Here is a 19,821-nt window from a genome sequence, read left to right as displayed (position 1 = left end):
CGATGAGTCATGGCTCGGTGGAAAGAGCACAGGTTTGGGAGTCAGAGGTCATGGGTTCTAATCCCGGCTCCACCATATGCCTGCTGTGTGACTTTGGGCAAGTCACTTAACTTCTCTGAGCCTCAGTTCCCTCATCTGTAAAAGGGGGATGAAGACGGTGAACCCCGCGTGGGACAACCTGATCACCTTGTATCCCCCTCAGCGCTTAGAACAATGCTTTACACATAGTAAGCGCTTAACAAATGCCATCATTATTATTATTATGTGGGACTGTGTCCAACTTGCTTAGTTTGTAGTTACCCCAGTGCCTAGTACTGCACTTGGCACAGAGTAAGGGTTTAACAAATACCGTTTCAAAAAAAATAAAGAAGACGGGCAAGGATGCAGAACTCTTATTAGGGTAAGCAGTTCTTCTGTCGGGTTGTCGTGGAGTTCGATTGATCAATCAATCAATCGTATTTATTGAGCGCTTACTGTGTGCAGAGCGCTTGGGAAGTCCAAGTTGGCAACATCTAGAGACAGTCCCTACCCAACAGTGGGCTCACAGTCTAAAAGGGGGAGACAAGAGAACAAAACCAAACATACTAACAAAATAAAATAAATAGAATAGATATGTACAAGTAAAATAAATAAATAAATAGAGTAATAAATATGTACAAACATATATACGTATTTACAGGTGCTGTGGGGAAGGGAAGGAGGTAAGACGGGGGGATGGAGGTAGGATGGGAGGTAAGATGGCACATAGCAAGCACTTAACAGATAACACAATTATCATTGCTTTAGTAAGCACTTAACAAATACCACTGAAAAAGAAAATACAGAAAAAACAACAACCAGGAACTGCAGGAGCAGTCTAGTCCACCCTGAGTTAGACAGGCCCCACATTCTAACGATTGATGGTTCTCCGGAAGCAATTAGCCGGGGGAGCCGGGCGCAGGGGGACGGGGAGCCGGGTGGAAGGAGGAAGGAGGAGGAGGAGGAGGAAGGTGGGCAGAGGCCTGAGAAAATAGGAATACTAGGGGAGGGAAGCATAGCGGAATGGACAGAGCGTAGCTGTGGAGGGGGAACCGAAGCAGCATGGCCTAACGGCTAGAGCACGAGCCTGGGACTTAGAAGGATCTAACTTGTCCATATCTATCCTATTTATTTTATTTTGTTAGTATGTTTGGTTTTGTTCTCTGTCTCCCCCTTTTAGACTGTGAGCCCACTGTTGGGTAGGGACTGTCTCTAGATGTTGCCAGTTTGGACTTCCCAAGCGCTTAGTACAGTGCTCTGCGCATAGTAAGCGCTCAATAAATACGATTGATGATGATGATGATGATCTGGGTTCTAATCCCAGTTCTGCCACATGTCTGCCATGTGACCTTGGACAACCGTCGCTTAACTTCTCTGGGCCTCTGTCACCTCATCTGTAAGATGGGGATTAAAACGGCGAGTCCCACGTGGGACAGGGACTGTGTCCGACCTGATTTGCCGGTATCCGCCCGGCACTTAGAATAAAAATAATAATAATGATGGCATTTATTAAAGCGCTTACTATGTGCAAAGCACTGTTCTAAGCACTAGGGAGGTTACAAGGTGATCAGGTTGTCCCACGGGGGGCTCACAGTCTTCATCCCCATTTTACAGATGAGGGAACTGAGGCCCAGAGAAGTGAAGTGACTTGCCCAAAGTCACACAGCTGACAATTGGCGGAGCCGGGATTTGAACCCATTCATTCATTCAATCGTATTTATTGAGCGCTTACTGTGTGCAAAGCACTGTACTAAACGCTTGGGAAGTACAAATTGGCAACACATAGAGACGGTCCCTACCCAACAGTGGGCTCACAGTCTAGAAGGGGGAGACAGAGAACAAAACAAAACATATTAACAAAATAAAATAAATAGAATAGAACCCCATGACCTCTGACTCCAAAGCCCGGGCTCTTTCCACTGAGCCACGCTGCTAAGAACAGTGCCTGGCACATAGTAAGTGCTTAACAGTTACCACAACTATCATTATTATTATAGAGCACGGCTCTGGGAGTCCGAAGGACCTGGGTTCTAATCCCGGCTCTGCCACATGTCTGCTGTGTGCCCTTGGGCCAGTCACTTAACTTCTCTGTGCCTCAGTTAGCTCAGCTGGAAAATGGGGACGAAGACTGTGAGCCCCACGTGGAACAACCTGATTATCTTGTATCTATCCTAACGCTTAGAACAGAGCTTGGGCACATAGTAAGCGCTTAGCAAATACCATAATAATAATAATAATAATAATGGTAACTATTATTAGAATAGTACATTATAATAGTAATTATAATCTTACTGTGTGCAGAGCACTGTACTAAGCACTTGGGCACATAGTAAGCACTTAGCAAATACCATAATAATAATAATAATGGTAACTATTATTAGAATAGTACATTATAATAGTAATTATAATCTTACTGTGTGCAGAGCACTGTACTAAGCACTTGGGAGAGTTCAGTATAACAATAAACAAGACACATTCCCTGCCCACAACGAACTTCCAGTCTAGAAGGGGAGACAGGCATTAATATAAATAAATAAGTTACAGGTATGGACATAAGTGCTGTGGGGCTGGGACGACGCAGAAGGGAGTGGGAGAAGAGGAAAGGAGTCCGGAGGACGTGGCACAGAGAAGCAGTGTGGCTCAGTGGAAAGAGCGTGGGCTTGGGAGTCATAATGTAATTATATTACATTATAATAGTGATATTATAATGATATAATATAATAATAGCAATTGTTATTATTATCATTATTATTAAGAAGGGACCGGGGCACTGCCAGGAATGGTGAGCAGCCCCGAGGCTGGTGTGAAGGCCTGAACACCCAGGCCCATGTGAGGAATTTCTGATAATCAATCAGTCAATCAATCGTATTTACTGAGCGCTTACTGTGTGCAGAGCACTGTACTAAGCGCTTGGGAAGTCCAAGTTGGCAACATATAGAGACGGTCCCTACCCAACAGTGGGCTCACAGCCTAAAAGGGGGAGACAGAGCACCAAACCAAACAGACTAACAAAATAAAATAAATAGAATAGATATGTACAAGTAAAATAAATAGAGTAATAAATATGTACAAACATATATCAATCGATCGTATTTATTGAGCGCTTACTATGTGCAGAGCACTGTACTAAGCACTTGGGAAGTACAAATTGGCAACATCTAGAGACGGTCCCTACCCAACAGTGGGCTGCCAGCCTAAAAGGGGGAGACAGAGCACCAAACCAAACAGACTAACAAAATAAAATAAATAGAATAGATATGTACAGGTAAAATAAATAGAGTAATAAATACGTACAAACATATATCAATCAATCAATCGTATTTATTGAGCGCTTACTATGTGCAGAGCACTGTACTAAGCGCTTGGGAAGTCCAAGTTGGCAACATATAGAGACAGTCCCTACCCAACAGTGGGCTCACAGCCTAAAAGGGGGAGATGGAGCACCAAACCAAGCAGACTAACAAAATAAAATAAATAGAGTAGATATGTACAAGTAAAATAGAGTAATAAATACGTACAAACATATATCAATCAATCAATCGTATTTATTGAGCGCTTACTATGTGCAGAGCACTGTACTAAGCGCTTGGGAAGTCCAAATTGGCAACATATAGAGACAGTCCCTACCCAACAGTGGGCTCCCAGCCTAAAAGGGGGAGACAGAGCACCAAACCAAACAGACTAACAAAATAAAATAAATAGAATAGATATGTACAAGTAAAATAAATAGAGTAATAAATACGTACAAACATATATCAATCAATCAATCGTATTTATTGAGCGCTTACTATGTGCAGAGCACTGTACTAAGCACTTGGGAAGTCCAAATTGGCAACATATAGAGACAGTCCCTACCCAACAGTGGGCTCACAGTCTAGAAGGGGGAGACAGAGCACCAAACCAAACAGACTAACAAAATAAAATAAATAGAATATACAAGTAAAATAGAGTAATAAATACGTACAAACATATATACATACGATTGATTGAATGAATTAATGAATAAGGAGGAAGGAGGGGGCTCAATCTGGGAAGGCCTCCTGGTACTTCCCAAGCGCTTAGTCCAGTGCTCTGCACACAGCAAGCGCTCAATAAATACGACTGAATGAATGAATGAATGAAGAGGAAGGAGGGTGCTCAATCTGGGAAGGCCTCCCGAGCGCTCAGTCCAGTGCTCTGCGGTGACGTTTCCTTAACGAACGGGGGCCGATAGGACCAAGGCGGGGAATCAATCAATCAATCAATCAATCAATCGTATTTATTGAGCGCTTACTATGTGCAGAGAGCACTGTACTAAGCACTTGGGAAGTACAAGTTGGCAACGTATAGAGACGGTCCCTACCCAACAGTGGGCTCACAGTCTAAAAGGGGGAGACAGAGAACAGAACCAAACATACCAACAAAATAAAATAGGATAGAAATGTACAAGTAAAATAAATAGAGTAATAAATATGTACAACCATATATACATATATACAGGTGCTGTGGGGAAGGGAAGGAGGTAAGATGGGGGGATGGAGAGGGGGACGAGGGGGAGAGGAAGGAAGGGGCTCAGTCTGCGAAGGCCTCCTGGAGGAGGTGAGCTCTCAGCAGGGCCTTGAAGGGAGGAAGAGAGCGAGCTTGGCGGAGGGGCAGAGGGAGGGCATTCCAGGCCCGGGGGAGGACGTGGGCCGGGGGTCGACGGTGGGACAGGCGAGAACGAGGTACGGTGAGGAGATTAGCGGCGGAGGAGCGGAGGGTGCGGGCTGGGCTGGAGAAGGAGAGAAGGGAGGTGAGGTAGGAGGGGGCGAGGGGATGGACAGCCTTGAAGCCCAGGGTGAGGAGTTTCTGCCTGATGCGCAGATTGATTGGTAGCCACTGGAGATTTTTGAGGAGGGGAGTGATATGCCCAGAGCGTTTCTGGACAAGGATAATCCGGGCAGCAGCATGAAGTATGGATTGAAGTGGAGAGAGACACGAGGAATGGAGATCGGAGAGAAGGCTGGTGCAGTAGTCCAGACGGGATAGGATGAGAGCTTGAATGAGCAGGGTAGCAGTTTGGATGGAGAGGAAAGGGCGGATCTTGGCAAGGGGAAGGGGCAGATAACCCACGCGGATTTGCGTGTGCGGCTCTTGTCTCTTCCAGCGATCTCAGTCTCCGACCGCTTCCGACTCCCCGCCGCCGGGCCCGCCTCAGCCGCCCGGCCGAGCCGGCCTGGGTGGCCACCCGCTTCCCCGCGGGTACATCCCCATCCCCGTGATCCACGAGCAGAACGTGCTCCGGCAGCCTGCCCAAGCCTACCACCAGGCCCAGAAGACCCATTACCCGGCGCAGCAGGGCGACTACCAAACCCACCAGCCCGTCTACCACAAGATCCAGAGCGACGAGTGGGAGCCGAAGCCCTTCCGCGCCCCGTCCCCGTTCAGGATGCCCCCGAAAGCCTCGGCCAGCCGGGAGAGCTCGCCCGGCAGAGCCGGCCCGCAGATTCCTCCCCCGTCTCCCGTCCGGGGGCACACGGTGGCGGACAAACCCACCCAGGTAGGAGGATTTCTACCCCTGCTTCATTCCTTCGTTCGTCCACTCACCCGTATTTATGGGCTGCGTGCAGAGCACTGTACTGAGCGCTTGGGAGAGATGCAGTAGAACGGCAGACACAATCCCCGCCCACAACGAGCTTACAGTCCAGAGGGGGCATTAATAGAAATAAAAAAAACACATTGCAGATACGGACATAAGTGCCGTGGAGCTGGGATCATCGTCATCATCGTCAGTCATATTTATTGAGCGCTTACTATGTGCGGAGCACTGTACTAAGCGCTTGGGAAGTCCAAATTGGCAACATATAGAGACAGTCCCTACCCAACAGTGGGCTCACAGTCTAAAAGGGGGAGACAGAGGACAAAACCAAACGTACTAACAAAATAAAATAAATAGAACAGATATGTACAAATAAAATAAATAGAGTAAAAAAAAATATGTACAAACATATATACATATATACAGGTGCTGTGGGGAAGGGAAGGAGGTAAGATGGGGGGGATGGAGAGGGGGACGAGGGGGAGAGGAAGGAAGGGGCTGAGTGTGGGAAGGCCTCCTGGAGGAGGTGAGCTCTCAGCAGGGCCTTGAAGGGAGGAAGAGAGCTAGCTTGGCGGATGGGATGGGGGATGAGTTAAGGGAGCAAGTCAGGGCGACGCAGAAGGGAGTTGGAGAAGAGGAAAGGGGAGGCTTAATTTCATGGAGGAAATGTGCCTTCGATAAGGCTTTGAAGCGAGGGATTTGAGGAGGGAGGGCGATACAGGCCAGGGGCAGGATGTGGGCGAGGAGTCGGCGGCAAAACAGCCGAGATTGAGGTACAGTGAGAAGGTCCTTTGAGGCTGGATTGTGGATAAATTATGTTGCCAGCTTGTACTTCCCAAGCGCTTAGTACAGTGCTCCGCACACAGTAAGCGCTCAATAAATAGGATTGACTGAGAAGATCGGGGACCTTTTCAAGCCTGGAAACATCATCGTTGTTTCACAGCATAGTTGGTGTTGGCGCAGAGTTGCACAATCCGGGCCTGGGGCCGGGATGGGGGATTGGTCGGAGGCCTGAAGGAAAATCCAGCATGGGCTCCCGCCTGTATTTTTAACTTTTGGGGAGCATTTTTCCTTGACTACAGCAGCTTGTCTTTAAGCCTAGATTGTTGTCGTGATGGAAATTTCAAGCCAAATTTCAGGGTTAAACCTCCAACTACGAACAAATCTCCAACAACTTTTAGACTGTGAGCCCACTGTTGGGTAGGGACTGCCTCTATATGTTGCCAACTTGGACTTCCCAAGCGCTTAGTCCAGTGCTCTGCACACAGTAAGCGCTCAATAAATACGATTGATGGATTGATTGAGGGTGAAGCAATTGCCCAAGTAGATCAAACTATTCCAGTAACCGTCCATGTCTTTTCCCATTTGATTTGTACTTCCCAAGCGCTTAGTACAGTGCTCTGCACACAGTAAGCACTCAATAAATACGATTGATTGATTTATTGATTGATTGAGGGTGAAGCAATTGCCCAAGTAGATCAAACTATTCCAGTAACCATCCATGTCTTTTCCCATTTGATTTGTACTTCCCAAGCACTTAGTCCAGTGCTCTGCACACAGTAAGCGCTCAATAAATACGATTGATTGATTGATTGAGGGTGAAGCAGTTGCCCAAGTAGATCAAACTATTCCAGTAACCGTCCATGTCTTTTCCCATTTGATTTGTACTTCCCAAGCGCTTAGTACAGTGCTCTGCACACAGTAAGCGCTCAATAAATATGATTGATTGATTGATTGAGGGTGAAGCAATTGCCCAAGTAGATCAAACTATTCCAGTAACCGTCCATGTCTTTTCCCATTGGATTTGTACTTCCCAAGCGCTTAGTCCAGTGCTCTGCACACAGTAAGCGCTCAATAAATACGATTGATTGATTGATTGAGGGTGAAGCAATTGCCCAAGTAGATCAAACTATTCCAGTAACCGTCCATGTCTTTTCCCATTTGATTTGTACTTCCCAAGCGCTTAGTCCAGTGCTCTGCACACAGTAAGCGCTCAATAAATACGATTGATTGATTGATTGAGGGTGAAGCAATTGCCCAAGTAGATCAAACTATTCCAGTAACCGTCCATGTCTTTTCCCATTTGATTTGTACTTCCCAAGCGCTTAGTACAGTGCTCTGCACACAGTAAGCACTCAATAAATACGATTGATTGATTTATTGATTGATTGAGGGTGAAGCAATTGCCCAAGTAGATCAAACTATTCCAGTAACCATCCATGTCTTTTCCCATTTGATTTGTACTTCCCAAGCACTTAGTCCAGTGCTCTGCACACAGTAAGCGCTCAATAAATACGATTGATTGATTGATTGAGGGTGAAGCAGTTGCCCAAGTAGATCAAACTATTCCAGTAACCGTCCATGTCTTTTCCCATTTGATTTGTACTTCCCAAGCGCTTAGTACAGTGCTCTGCACACAGTAAGCGCTCAATAAATATGATTGATTGATTGATTGAGGGTGAAGCAATTGCCCAAGTAGATCAAACTATTCCAGTAACCGTCCATGTCTTTTCCCATTGGATTTGTACTTCCCAAGCGCTTAGTCCAGTGCTCTGCACACAGTAAGCGCTCAATAAATACGATTGATTGATTGATTGAGGGTGAAGCAATTGCCCAAGTAGATCAAACTATTCCAGTAACCGTCCATGTCTTTTCCCATTTGATTTGTACTTCCCAAGCGCTTAGTCCAGTGCTCTGCACACAGTAAGCGCTCAATAAATACGATTGATTGATTGATTGAGGGTGAAGCAATTGCCCAAGTAGATCAAACTATTCCAGTAACCGTCCATGTCTTTTCCCATTTGATTTGTACTTCCCAAGCGCTTAGTCCAGTGCTCTGCACACAGTAAGCGCTCAATAAATACGATTGATTGATTGATTGAGGGTGAAGCAATTGCCCAAGTAGATCAAACTATTCCAGTAACCGTCCATGTCTTTTCCCATTTGATTTGTACTTCCCAAGCGCTTAGTCCAGTGCTCTGCACACAGTAAGCGCTCAATAAATAGGATTGATTGATTGATTGATTGGTCTAAAAGTTAGTCTCAATTCTCCGTCTTGGTTTTCTGCGGCAACATGTCGGATCTGTGAGCCCGCTGGTGGGTAGGGACCGTCTCTATATGTTGCCAACTTGTACTTCCCAAGCGCTTAGTACAGTGCTCTGCACACAGTAAGCGCTCAATAAATACGATTGAATGAATGAATGAATATGTGATTTGCTCATTCCCTCATTCATTCAGTAGAACCCTTTGAGTGTCTTCTAGACTGTAAGCCCGGTGTGGGCAGGGATTGTTTGTTTTTATTGCTGAATTGTACTTTCCAAGCGCTTAGTACAGAGCTCTGCACATAGTAAGCGCTCAAAAAATACGATTGAATGAATGCTTTTGCTGTATAGAGCATAGTACTTAGTGCCTTCTGTGGGCAGAATGCTGTATTAGGTGTTATTTTTAAGTCGTATTTAAGCGCTTATTCTGCGCCAGGCACTGTAATAAATACTTGGGTAGCTGCAAGATAATCGGGTTGGACACGGTCCATGTCCCACTTGGGGCTCACAGACTTAATCCCCGTTTTACAGATGAGGTGACTGAGTCCCAGAGAAGTGACTCGCCCAAGGTCCCACAACAGATAAGTGGCAGAGTAGGTTTAGAACCCAGGTCCACTGACTGCTGAGGCCCGTGCTTTGTCCACGAAGCCACCCTGGGCTAGTTCAGTAAAAGTGAAAAACGTAGCTATCTTTATTTTCTGCTATATTGGATCTCGGGATTTGCGTTCGAGGCATTTGAAATTCAGTTTTTGAAAAGGTAATGGCATTTACTGGAAAACCACTGGGCGCAATACTCTGAACTAAGCACAAGGGAAGTGCACAAAAAAGCATCTGACCCATTCCGTATCCGCAAGGAGAAAGTGTTCTTTAATTGGAAGACAAAACCAAACATACTAACAAAATAAAATAAATAGAATAGATAGGTACAAGTAAAATAAATAAATAAATTGGAAGACGGTTGAATGCATGTGTAGTATGTAAGTCCTGAGGATGGGAATAAATAAGTCATTATACTATATTATATATATAATATAGTATAATATATATAATAATATATACTATATAATATATAATGATATAATTAATATATAATAATATATACTATATTATACTATATTATATATTATTACTATAAATCATAGTAATAGCTGATGGGCATATGTGACTTGGGGTGCTGGAAATTAATTGGGGAAGCATGGTTGGGGGATTTGATAATAAATACGATTGATGATGATGATGATATATTGTGGGCAGGAAACGTGCTTTCAGTACATACATACAAGCACAGACTAAGTGCTCGGTAAATTCAATTGATGGATTGATTGCATATTTTCATATAAAGAAGCAGCATGGAAAGAGCACAGGCCTGGGAATCCGAGGACCTGGGTTCTTATCCCGGCTCCCCCACGTGTCTGCTGCGTGACCTTGGGCAAGTCACTTAACTTCTCTCTGCCTCAGTTCCCTTAATCTGCAAAATGGGGATTCAGTATGTGTTCTCCCTCCAACTTGGTCTCGTGAGCCCCATGTGGGACCTGATTATCTTGTACCTACCCCAGCGCTTAGTACAGTGCTTGGCACAGAGCGCTTAATCAATCAGTCAATCAATCAATCAATCGTATTTATTGAGCGCTTACTGTGTGCAGAGCACTGTACTAAGCGCTTGGGAAGTACAAGCTGGCAACATATAGAGACAGTCCCTACCCAACAGTGGGCTCACAGTCTAGAAGGGGGAGACAGAGAACAAAACCAAACATACTAACAAAATAAAATAAATAGAATAGATAGGTACGAGTAAAATAAATAAATAAATAGGGTAATAAATATGTACAAACATATATACAGGTGCTGTGGGGAAGGGAAGGAGAGGGAATACTACAGTTATTAAACTTAGTATTTTTCACGCAGCTAGCCATGAAAGTCTCCGGTCTGAATTTGGTGGAAAATATAAATGGATGGAGTTTCTCACTGAGAGTGAAGGAAGTGATGAAAGCACAGTGCCCCTGAACTCCCTCCTCCCTGCGAATCAGAATAATAATAATTATGGTATTTTTTAGGCGCTTACTTTGTGCTTAGCACTGTTCCAAGCATCCTTCCCACTAAGCTCCGCTGTAGACTTCAAGCTCGTTGTGGGCAGGGACTGTGTCTGTTTATTGTTATATTGTATTCTCCCAAACACTTAGTACAGTGCTCTGCACACAGAAAGCGCTCAATAAGTACAATCGACTGACTGACAGACTGAGGAGGCTTTAAGTGAAGAAATAGAATTTCAGCCCCATTCCATCAAAATAAAACCCTTATTTTTTTTTGTTTTACCGCTGCTATAGAGCGCTGTCTTTTGATTAACTGTTTGTTTGGTTTGAAGCCATATTTTAGTACTATGCCTCCCATTTCTACCTTGGTTAATCCCATGGTGGGGAGGCCTTGATGGGGCCCTGATTTCAGGTTTACACTCAGCAATGGTAATTTGAGAGTCACAGACAGAATGATTAACCAAGAAAACCTAGAGGAACAGCCTGGCCTAGCGAAAAGAGCCCGAACCCGGAAATCCGAGGACCTGGGTTCTAATCCTGCCCCTGTCACTTGTCTGCTGTGTCATTTTGAGCAAGTCGCTCCGCTTCTCTGGGCCTCACTCACCTCATCTGTTAAAATGGGGATTAAACTATGAGCCCCACCTGGGACATGACAGTGTCTAATCCCGTTTAGCTTGAATCTTACCCCAGGGTTTAGTACAGTGCCTGGCACGTAGTAAGCACCTAAATAGCATTTAAAACCCTGCCCTTTTCGGTGGCCTAGTTACCACCTTCCACGCTTCAGTTCGTTATGGGCAGAGAACTTGTCTACCAGCTTTGTTGCAAGTGCTCCGTATGCAGTAAATGCCTAATAAATCATCATTGATGACGATAATGATGATGATCAGTACCCCTTCCCCTCGTGGTGCATACAGGACAGGAGGAAGCCCCGGAAGGCTTTTAGATTTAGGGAAGCACATCTTCATTTTCCCTTCCAGAGAACAGTCCCAGATTCCCCAGGAGGCTCTTGGGATAACAGCATGGTGGAATCGTGGATTCTGTTCCCTATTCTTTTTTTTCCCGCCCTTTCCTCTCCATCCAAACTGGTACCACATTAACCCAAGCACTTAATCCATCCCGTCTTGATTACTTGACCTCCCTGCCTCCTGTTTCCCTTCTCCAGTCCATACTTTACTCTGCTACCCCTCTCATTTTCCTACCAAAAGCCCTATTCGGGCCGTGTTTCCCCATTCCTCAAGAACCTCCAGTGGCTCTTCATTAGTTCAGTCAAGTGAATTTTTTGAGTGCTTACTGTGTGCAAAGCACTATACTTCCGCCGCCACATAAAGTAGAAATTCCTTACCATTGGCTTTAAGGCACTCAATCCCCTTGCCCCCTCCTACCATTCCTCGCTGCTTTCCTGTTACAACCCAGCCTGCAAACTTTGCTCCTCTAATGCTACCCTACTTATTGTACCTCAGTTTCGTCTATCTCGCTCACATCCTGCCTCTGGCCTGGAATGCCTTCCCTCTTATCCAAAAAACAGTTACCATTCCTCACTTCAAAGCCTTCGTGAAGGCACATTTCTCCTCCAAGAGGCCTTCTCTTCCTTTTCTCCCGCCCTCTTCTGTGTCACCCTGACTTGTTCCCTTTATTCATCCCCCTTCCCGACCCCATTACATATCTGTAATTTATTTATTTATATTAATGTCTGTCTCCGCCTCTAGACCGTAACCTCGTTGTGGGCAGGGAATGCCTCTGTTACATTATTACATCGTACCTTCCCATGCACTTAGTACAGTGCTGTGCATACAGTAAGTGCTCAACAAATTTGACTGTTTGACTGATTCCCTTTTCCACCAATGACTCAACAACATAGTTTTTTTTAATGGCATTTATTAGGCGCTTACTATGTGGAAAGCGCTCTGACTCCAAAGCCACTGAGCCACACTGCTTCTCATCGTTGGAGCCACAACCTCCGTGTCATCCTTCTTTCAACTGACAAGTGGAAATCAGTCAATCAATAGTATTGGAGTGCCTGCTTTGTGCAGAGAACTGTGCTAAATGCTCGGGAGAGGGCAAGAAAAATCAAAGACACGTTCCCTTCCTCTAGAGGTTTAGAATCTATTGGGGAAACCGGGTAATCATAAATTGATGGTGATGAAGATAATAATAACGGTTTTAGTTAAGTGCTTGCAATTTGCACTAAGCGCCGGGGTAGATACAAGATGATTAGGTCCCACGTGGGGCTCACGGTCTAAATAGGAGGGAGAACGGGTCCTGAATCCCCATTTTGCAGATGAGGGAACTGAGGCACAGAAAAATTAATGAGCTGCCCAAGGTCACACATCAAGCCTAAGCGGTGGAGCCCAGGCCCGTGCTCTTCCTACTAAGCCACACTGCCTCACTTTTACATACAGAGGAGTACTTGCCATCTCCTTAGTACAGTGCTCTGCACACACTAAGCGCTCAATAAGTACGATTGAATGAGTGAATCTCCTTCACAGTGAGTTTCTGGACATCAAGAGAAAAAAATCCTAATTATAATGATGGTGTTTATTAAGCGCTGTCCTCGATAAAACATTATCCCTGCCCCACAGGGGTAACGCGGTCTGTTTTATCGCCGTTTTCCAGTGAGGAAGCCAAGGCTCAGAGAGGTTAAGCGATTTGCTTAAGGTCACCAGAGCTAGCCAGGGCAGAGCTGGGCTTCGAACCCGAGTCTCCTACCGGCCCCGTGTTTAATGCTCCATGAAAGAAAACAGGAATACTACTAAACTTTTGAATAAAAGGCACTTTATTACTGCATTCCTTTTTTAAAGATCTCAGCGGTCACTCCGTGCCTCAGTTACCTCATCTGTATTGGGGATTAAGACTGTGAGCCCCAGGTGGGACATGGACTGTGTCCAAACTGATTACCTTGTAAAAGTGCCTGGCACATAGTAAGTACTTAATAAACGCCATAAAAAAGGTCTTTAGGAAAGCCGTCACCACACCATTATATACTGTTTCCAGTTCTAAAGCAAGGAGTTCACAAATAATGATATTTTAAATAATAAGACTAATGATAATTTATTAATAATCTTAGTGATAATTATAGTTAGTATATCACCTTTGGATGTACTGGACCAGGTGATTAGTTAGATTTTAGACTGTGAGCCCACTTTTTAGACTGTGAGCCCACTGTTGGGTAGGGACTGTCTCTATATGTTGCCAATTTGTACCTCCCAAGCGCTTAGTACAGTGCTCTGCACACAGTAAGCGCTCAATAAATACGATTGATGATGATGATGATGATGATTAGTTTAGCAACGCAGCCATTACCTGCTGTGAAAGACTATCGCACTTTCTTATAGCATTATTGAATTTTAATGCAGTTCCCTCGCTTCAAGGTGTTTCACCCAAGATTACACAAACTGACCACCTTCTCTCCTTCTCAAGCTTCAAAGTATTTTGATGAATTGAATAGTGATGAAAGCCTAATTGGATTTAGCATTAAATAATGGAAAGTCTATTTAGCATAAATAAAGGCCTCTCTCGTACGTCAGTAGGAGGTGCTTCTTTGTAGAATAAGATGTGATTGGAGATTTTAAGTCTTTAGAGCTGAACCCATGAAAACATCCAATTCAAAATGTTTTATTAATGGTACGTGGTTAATTTGCTTTTTGATGACAGAATTATGTTGTTTTTTATCGTTGTTTTTGTAATCTTATGGGTCCATTTTTTGGACCGACAGAATTATATTGTTTTTTATCGTTGTTTTTGTAATCCTAGGTCCATTTTTTGGACCTCGGAAATGCATTATTGTGCTTTACATAATTTACTGCAGGAAGTTCTCAAGCTACTTAGGGTCTTGCACTTACCCTGCAAGAACCGATGAAACCAATTAAGAGCGGAACTGTGGGTATGGCAGAGAAGGAACGATAGGGACATTGCAGCTGATACTTGTCTTCCAAGTATTACAGGCAGGCCTGATTTTGCATAATGGAAAATTTCATAGGGGAGAGCATATTCTTTCCGCAACTTTGAAGATGAAATGGATTTTTTTGATTTAAAAAATGTACTTTGTTTCATCTTGATTCTGACTCCTGATGCAGAATGAGCAAATCGCTTCTCTGGGCCTCAGTTACCTCATCTGTAAAATGGGGATTAAGACCGTGAGCCCTATGTGGGACAGCGACCGTGTTCAACCTGATTAACTTTCATGTACCTCAGCACTTAGTACAGTGCCTGGCACCTAGTAAGAGCCTAACGATCACCATTAATAAAGAAAATGTTAATCAACTGGGTAGATTTACCTAGCTTAAAAGTTGTGTTAATATACAAGATGTTATAGCTAGAGCTCCATTATAATTCTGCCTTATTGAAAAATAGTTTAGAAAACGTGTATCTTCCCTGTGTCCCATTTAACTATTATTCTCCTAGTAACTAAACATCTGTGATCCAAATGTCAGAGCAGGAGTTAAGCATCGTAGCTGATCGTTTTATTTCAGCCTAGAGGCCCTTAAAAAAGAAAATACTCTTAAAGGGCTTAATGCCCCACCCATTCTCTTTGTTCCCAACCAGCAAATTAACCTGTCCAGAAACAATCATCGACCAGTTGGAAATCCAAAAAAGACTGTAAGGCCACTGTGGGCAGGAAACGCGTCTACCAGCTCTGTTGTATTGCACTCCCCCGAGTGCTTAGTACAGTGCCCTGCACACAGTAAGCGTCCAGTGAATACCATCGATCATCATCAATCGTATTTATCATCATCATCAATCGTATTTATTGAGCGCTTACTATGTGCAGAGCACTGTACTAAGCGCTTGGGAAGTACAAATTGGCAACGTATAGAGACAGTCCCTACCCAACAGTGGGCTCACAGTCTAAAAGTCTAAATCAATCGATTGATTGGTTCCAAGCCCTTCCTGAAATAGCACCTGGTAGAAAAGTAGCCTGCTCTAAGAGTCAAGGCTGCTTCTGTAACCACATCTTCATTTTTGAAAACTTCCTCCCCTCCTCCCGGCGTTTTCCATCTCTTCATTTCCCCAGCGGTACCATTTACTGAAAGATTCAGCCAAGTAAGAGACTTCATCATCATCAATCGTATTTATTGAGCGCTTACTATGTGCAGAGCACTGTACTAAGCGCTTGGGAAGTACAAATTGGCAACATCTAGAGACAGTCCCTACCCAACAGTGGGCTCACCGTCTAAAAGGGGGAGACAGAGAACAAAACCAAACAGACTAACAAAATAAAATAAATAGAATAGATATGTACAAACAAAATAAATAGAGTAAAAAAAATACTTATATGTTGCCAACTTGTACTGTGCGCTCTGCACACAGTAAGCGCTCACTGAATACGATTGATGAGGATAAGAGACGAATGACCAAACAGGCGTCTTAAAATCACAAGCGAACGTGCGTGTGTGTGTGTAATTGTCCCTGCCTGGGGCTGATTTTAGCCGCCGCACCTTTCTGCCAATATAATAATATTATTATTATTAATAATAATAATAATGGTATCTGTTAAGCGCTTCCTACATGCAAAGCACTGTTCTAAGCTCTGGAGAGGTTACAAGGTGATCAGGTTGTCCCCCGGGGGGCTCACAGTCTTAATCCCCATTTTCCAGACGAGGTCACTGAGGCCCAGAGAAGCGAAGTGACTTGCCCCAAGTCACACCGCCGACGGTTGGCGGAGCCGGGATCCGAACCCATGACCCCTGACTCCAAAGCCCGGGCTCTTTCCACGGAGCCACGCTGCTTCTCGATACGGACTTACGTCCACATCTGTCATCTCTTGATTTCTGTTCATGTCTGCCTCCCCCCCCGGACTGTACGCTCGGTGTGGGCAGGGAAGGCGCCTGTGATGTTGTTACACCGTCCTCTCCCGAGCGTTTGGGACAGTGCTCGGGAAGTGCTCAGTAAATACTCCGCTTGCCTGCCGGGTGACCTTGGGCCAGTCACTTCCCTGGGCCTCAGTGACCTCATCCGGAAAACAGGGATGAAGACGGGGAGCCCCTCGGGCTGAGCGCTTGGGAAGGCCGAGTCGGCAACGTCTAGAGACGGTCCCTACTCGATGACGGGCTCACCCTTCCTTCCCCTCCCCACAGCACCTGTATATATGTGTACGTTTTTATTACTCTATTTTATTTGTACATATTTATTCTATTTATTTTACTTTGTTAATATGTTTGGTTTCGTTCTCCGTCTCCCCCTTCTAGACTGTGAGCCCGCTGTTGGGCACGGACCGTCTCTATATGTTGCCAATTTGTACTTCCCAAGCGCTTAGTACTGTGTGCTCTGCACACAGTAAGCGCTCAATAAATACGATTGATGATGACGATGCCAACAGATACAACCTCTCAGCCTAGATCCCAGTTATTCCAAATGAGTCTGTCTTCTTCACAGGCATCTCCTCAGCCGCCAGCGCCGCACCAAGAGCCGCCTCCAGCGCCTCAGCCCAAAAACAAGCCGGAAAGCAAGGCCGGGACAGACCCGCCGCCAAGTTACGTCCCGATTCAAGTCGTCCACGAGGAGCTCGATTCCAAGCCGCTTCCGCAGAAGCCCCCGCCTCCGGCCGAGAGGGTTGATCTAAAGATCCCCCCTCCTCCCGTCCCCGTCCCTTGTCCCCCGGCGAGCGGGGCTTCGGAAGAGAGGCCGGCCCCGGCGGAAGCCCCACCTCCGAAGACGGCGGAGGGGGACGACGGCCCGAAGCACCCCGGCGTGCTGAAGGTGGAAGCCATCCTGCAGAGGGTCCGAGGCCTGGAGCAAGCGGTCAACTCGTTCGAAGGCAAGAAAACTGACAAAAAGTACCTGATGATCGAAGAGTACCTGACCAAAGAGCTGCTCGCTTTGGATTCAGTGGACCCGGAGGGCCGCCCGGACGTGCGTCAGGCCCGGAGGGACGGCGTGAGGAAGGTCCAGAATATTTTAGAGAAACTGGAACAGAAAGCCGTAGACGGCCCGGATCAAATCCAGGTGTACGAACTGCAGCCCGGCTTGCCGGAGAGCGCTCACCCTCAGCAGGAAATCATGGAGGTGGACGCTGAGGCGGACAGGGGCAAGAAGGATGCGGAAAACCGAGGGGTCGGAGAGGACTCCAAATCGGAAACGCACCAGCCGGAAACGAGGGGAGCCGCCGCGGATCCCGCCAGCACAGCCGACACATCCAGCAATCCCACAGGACCTTAGCCGTCTGCTGAGAGCAGAAACCTGGACTTGGGACTGATTGTGTGTTTAAAGAAATTTTAGGTTGCATGTCTTTCAGGAGCTGAGCACCAAGGGGTTTTTAATCTACGTAGCAGCTTGGGACACAGGAAACGCTCGGAGATAACGAACAACCCAAGGGCTAGAATGAAAATCCCGCTTGTACTCTGTAGTCTTCTCTTGTATAAATAAGGAAATCGCCTCCCGTTTCAAGAAGCTAGCCCCGTCCCTCGGTGGGTTTTGTGCCATATTCGTGCCGGGGTACTGTGATGTCAACATCGGTATGAGCAGTCTCACACGGTTTGTTCCTGGGCTGTTATTGGAAAAGCCACGCCCGGTCCCGAACGGTATGACGGATTCTTCAAAAGTTGCCACTTGAATATGATTTTTTTTTTTTTTCCTTTTCACAATTGGGCACTTTAATGATGGGTAGAAAGTGTGCAAGGAGTTGTAGGACTATTTATAAGTGTGGACGATTTCAATGCTATATTTTAAAAGGAAAATAAAACAATAATATATTAACCTGAAACCGTGTGGGTGATTTCTGAAACGCTCGGAAAGGCCGCAGCTTTCCGGGGACCACGATCTCTCTTAAAACCGTATCACTCTTTTTGGTGGACGGGCTGTCGGTACGCAGAGAACGCAGCTCCGGGAATCACCATCCTGGCTCCGCCACTCGTCTGCTGTGTGACTTTGGGCGAGTCACCTCCCTTCTCTCTGCCTCAGTCACCTCATCTGTAAAACGGGAACTGAGACTGTGAGCCCCATGTGGGGCAGGGATTGTGTCCAACCTGATAAACTTCGATCTATCCCTGCGCTTTAGTAGAGTGCCTGGAACAGAGTAAGCGCTTAACAGATACCGTAATTATTATGATGAAGATCAATCAATCAATCGTATTTATTGAGCGCTTACTATGTGCAGAGCACTGTACTAAGCGCCCTGAAGATGATTAAGTTGACCTCTAATCTCTAAGTTTAGAGTTTAGAGTTGACCTCTAAGCGCTTAGTACAGTGCTCTGCACATAGTAAGCGCTCAATAAATATGATTGATTGATTGATTGATCTCAGTTTGGCCGGCTGGCTGTGCGATCCATGGTGAAGGTTTATGACGGAGGAGAGGCGAGCCGGGCCAGAAGGATCCTGAAAAATAGCTGGCCATCGTGGGCAGGGAAGATCGCGGCGGCTACTGAGGCCCCCAGGCCGTGCCGCTACCACTAATTGGCAGCCAACTTGGCCGGGGCCGTAAATGAGCCCGCTGTTGGGTAGGGACCGTCTCTATATGTTGCCAACTTGTACCTCCCAAGCGCTTAGTACAGTGCCCCGCACACAGTAGCGCTCAACAAACACGAATGAATGAATGACACAAACCTCTGCAGGCACTTTGCGGTATGCTGCACCTCTGCCTCACTCATTGCACTCCATGTTGTGTCCCTCAATGGGGTCGCAACAGATGTGTGAGTGTGTGAATGGGGTTCACAAACAATACCACTTTCCTTTGCCAGGTTCTCAGTCCCGAGGTTTCAGGGCAGAGGATCCGGTCGCATCGTTGGCGTGACACCGAGAAGCAGTCTGGCCTAGCGGATGGCGCACGGGCCTGGGATTAAGAAGGACCTGGGTTCTCATTCCGGCTCTGCCACATCAGCTGGGTGACCTTCGCTTCTCCGTGCCTCAGTTACCTCAGCTGCAAAATAGGAGTTAAAAGACTGTGAGCACTATGAGGGACGGGGGCTGGGTCCAACCCGATTACATGGTATCTATCCCAGCGCTTAGTACAGTGCCTGGCACGTAGTAAGCGCTTCACAAATACCATCATCACCGAGGAGGACGTGGAATGGTTCTACATTATTTTTGGCGATCCGTGCCAGTCAAAACGGGGATAGTCTGTATGTATTTCTGTCCTGGGGAGACTTGGCGTGCATTACAGTCCGCTGTGCCTGCCACTTTTGTGCCAATCTACCCTTTAAGCCCTCTCCGTCTGCCCCCTGGCATATTCTCTGGCACCTCT

General features: G+C 45.9%; 1 protein-coding gene across 1 annotated transcript in view; it reads left to right on the top strand.

Annotated features, from left to right (window-relative positions):
* BAG3 (BAG cochaperone 3) overlaps window positions 1-18,345 on the top strand; it is a 53,701-nt gene extending 35,356 nt beyond the window's left edge. The window contains exons 3-4 of the mRNA XM_038758471.1: window positions 5,144-5,536; window positions 17,019-18,345. Of these exons, the coding sequence (XP_038614399.1) occupies window positions 5,144-5,536; window positions 17,019-17,801 (1,176 nt within the window). The 3' untranslated portion in view covers window positions 17,802-18,345. The remainder of the gene's footprint in view (window positions 1-5,143; window positions 5,537-17,018) is intronic.
* Window positions 18,346-19,821: the final 1,476 nt, after the last annotated feature.

Source organism: Tachyglossus aculeatus, chromosome 16 (assembly GCF_015852505.1).
Source record: "Tachyglossus aculeatus isolate mTacAcu1 chromosome 16, mTacAcu1.pri, whole genome shotgun sequence".
In the NCBI taxonomy this organism is placed as follows: domain Eukaryota; kingdom Metazoa; phylum Chordata; class Mammalia; order Monotremata; family Tachyglossidae; genus Tachyglossus; species Tachyglossus aculeatus.
Note: the sequence above shows the minus strand (reverse complement) of the source record. Positions and strands in the feature narration are given on the sequence as shown.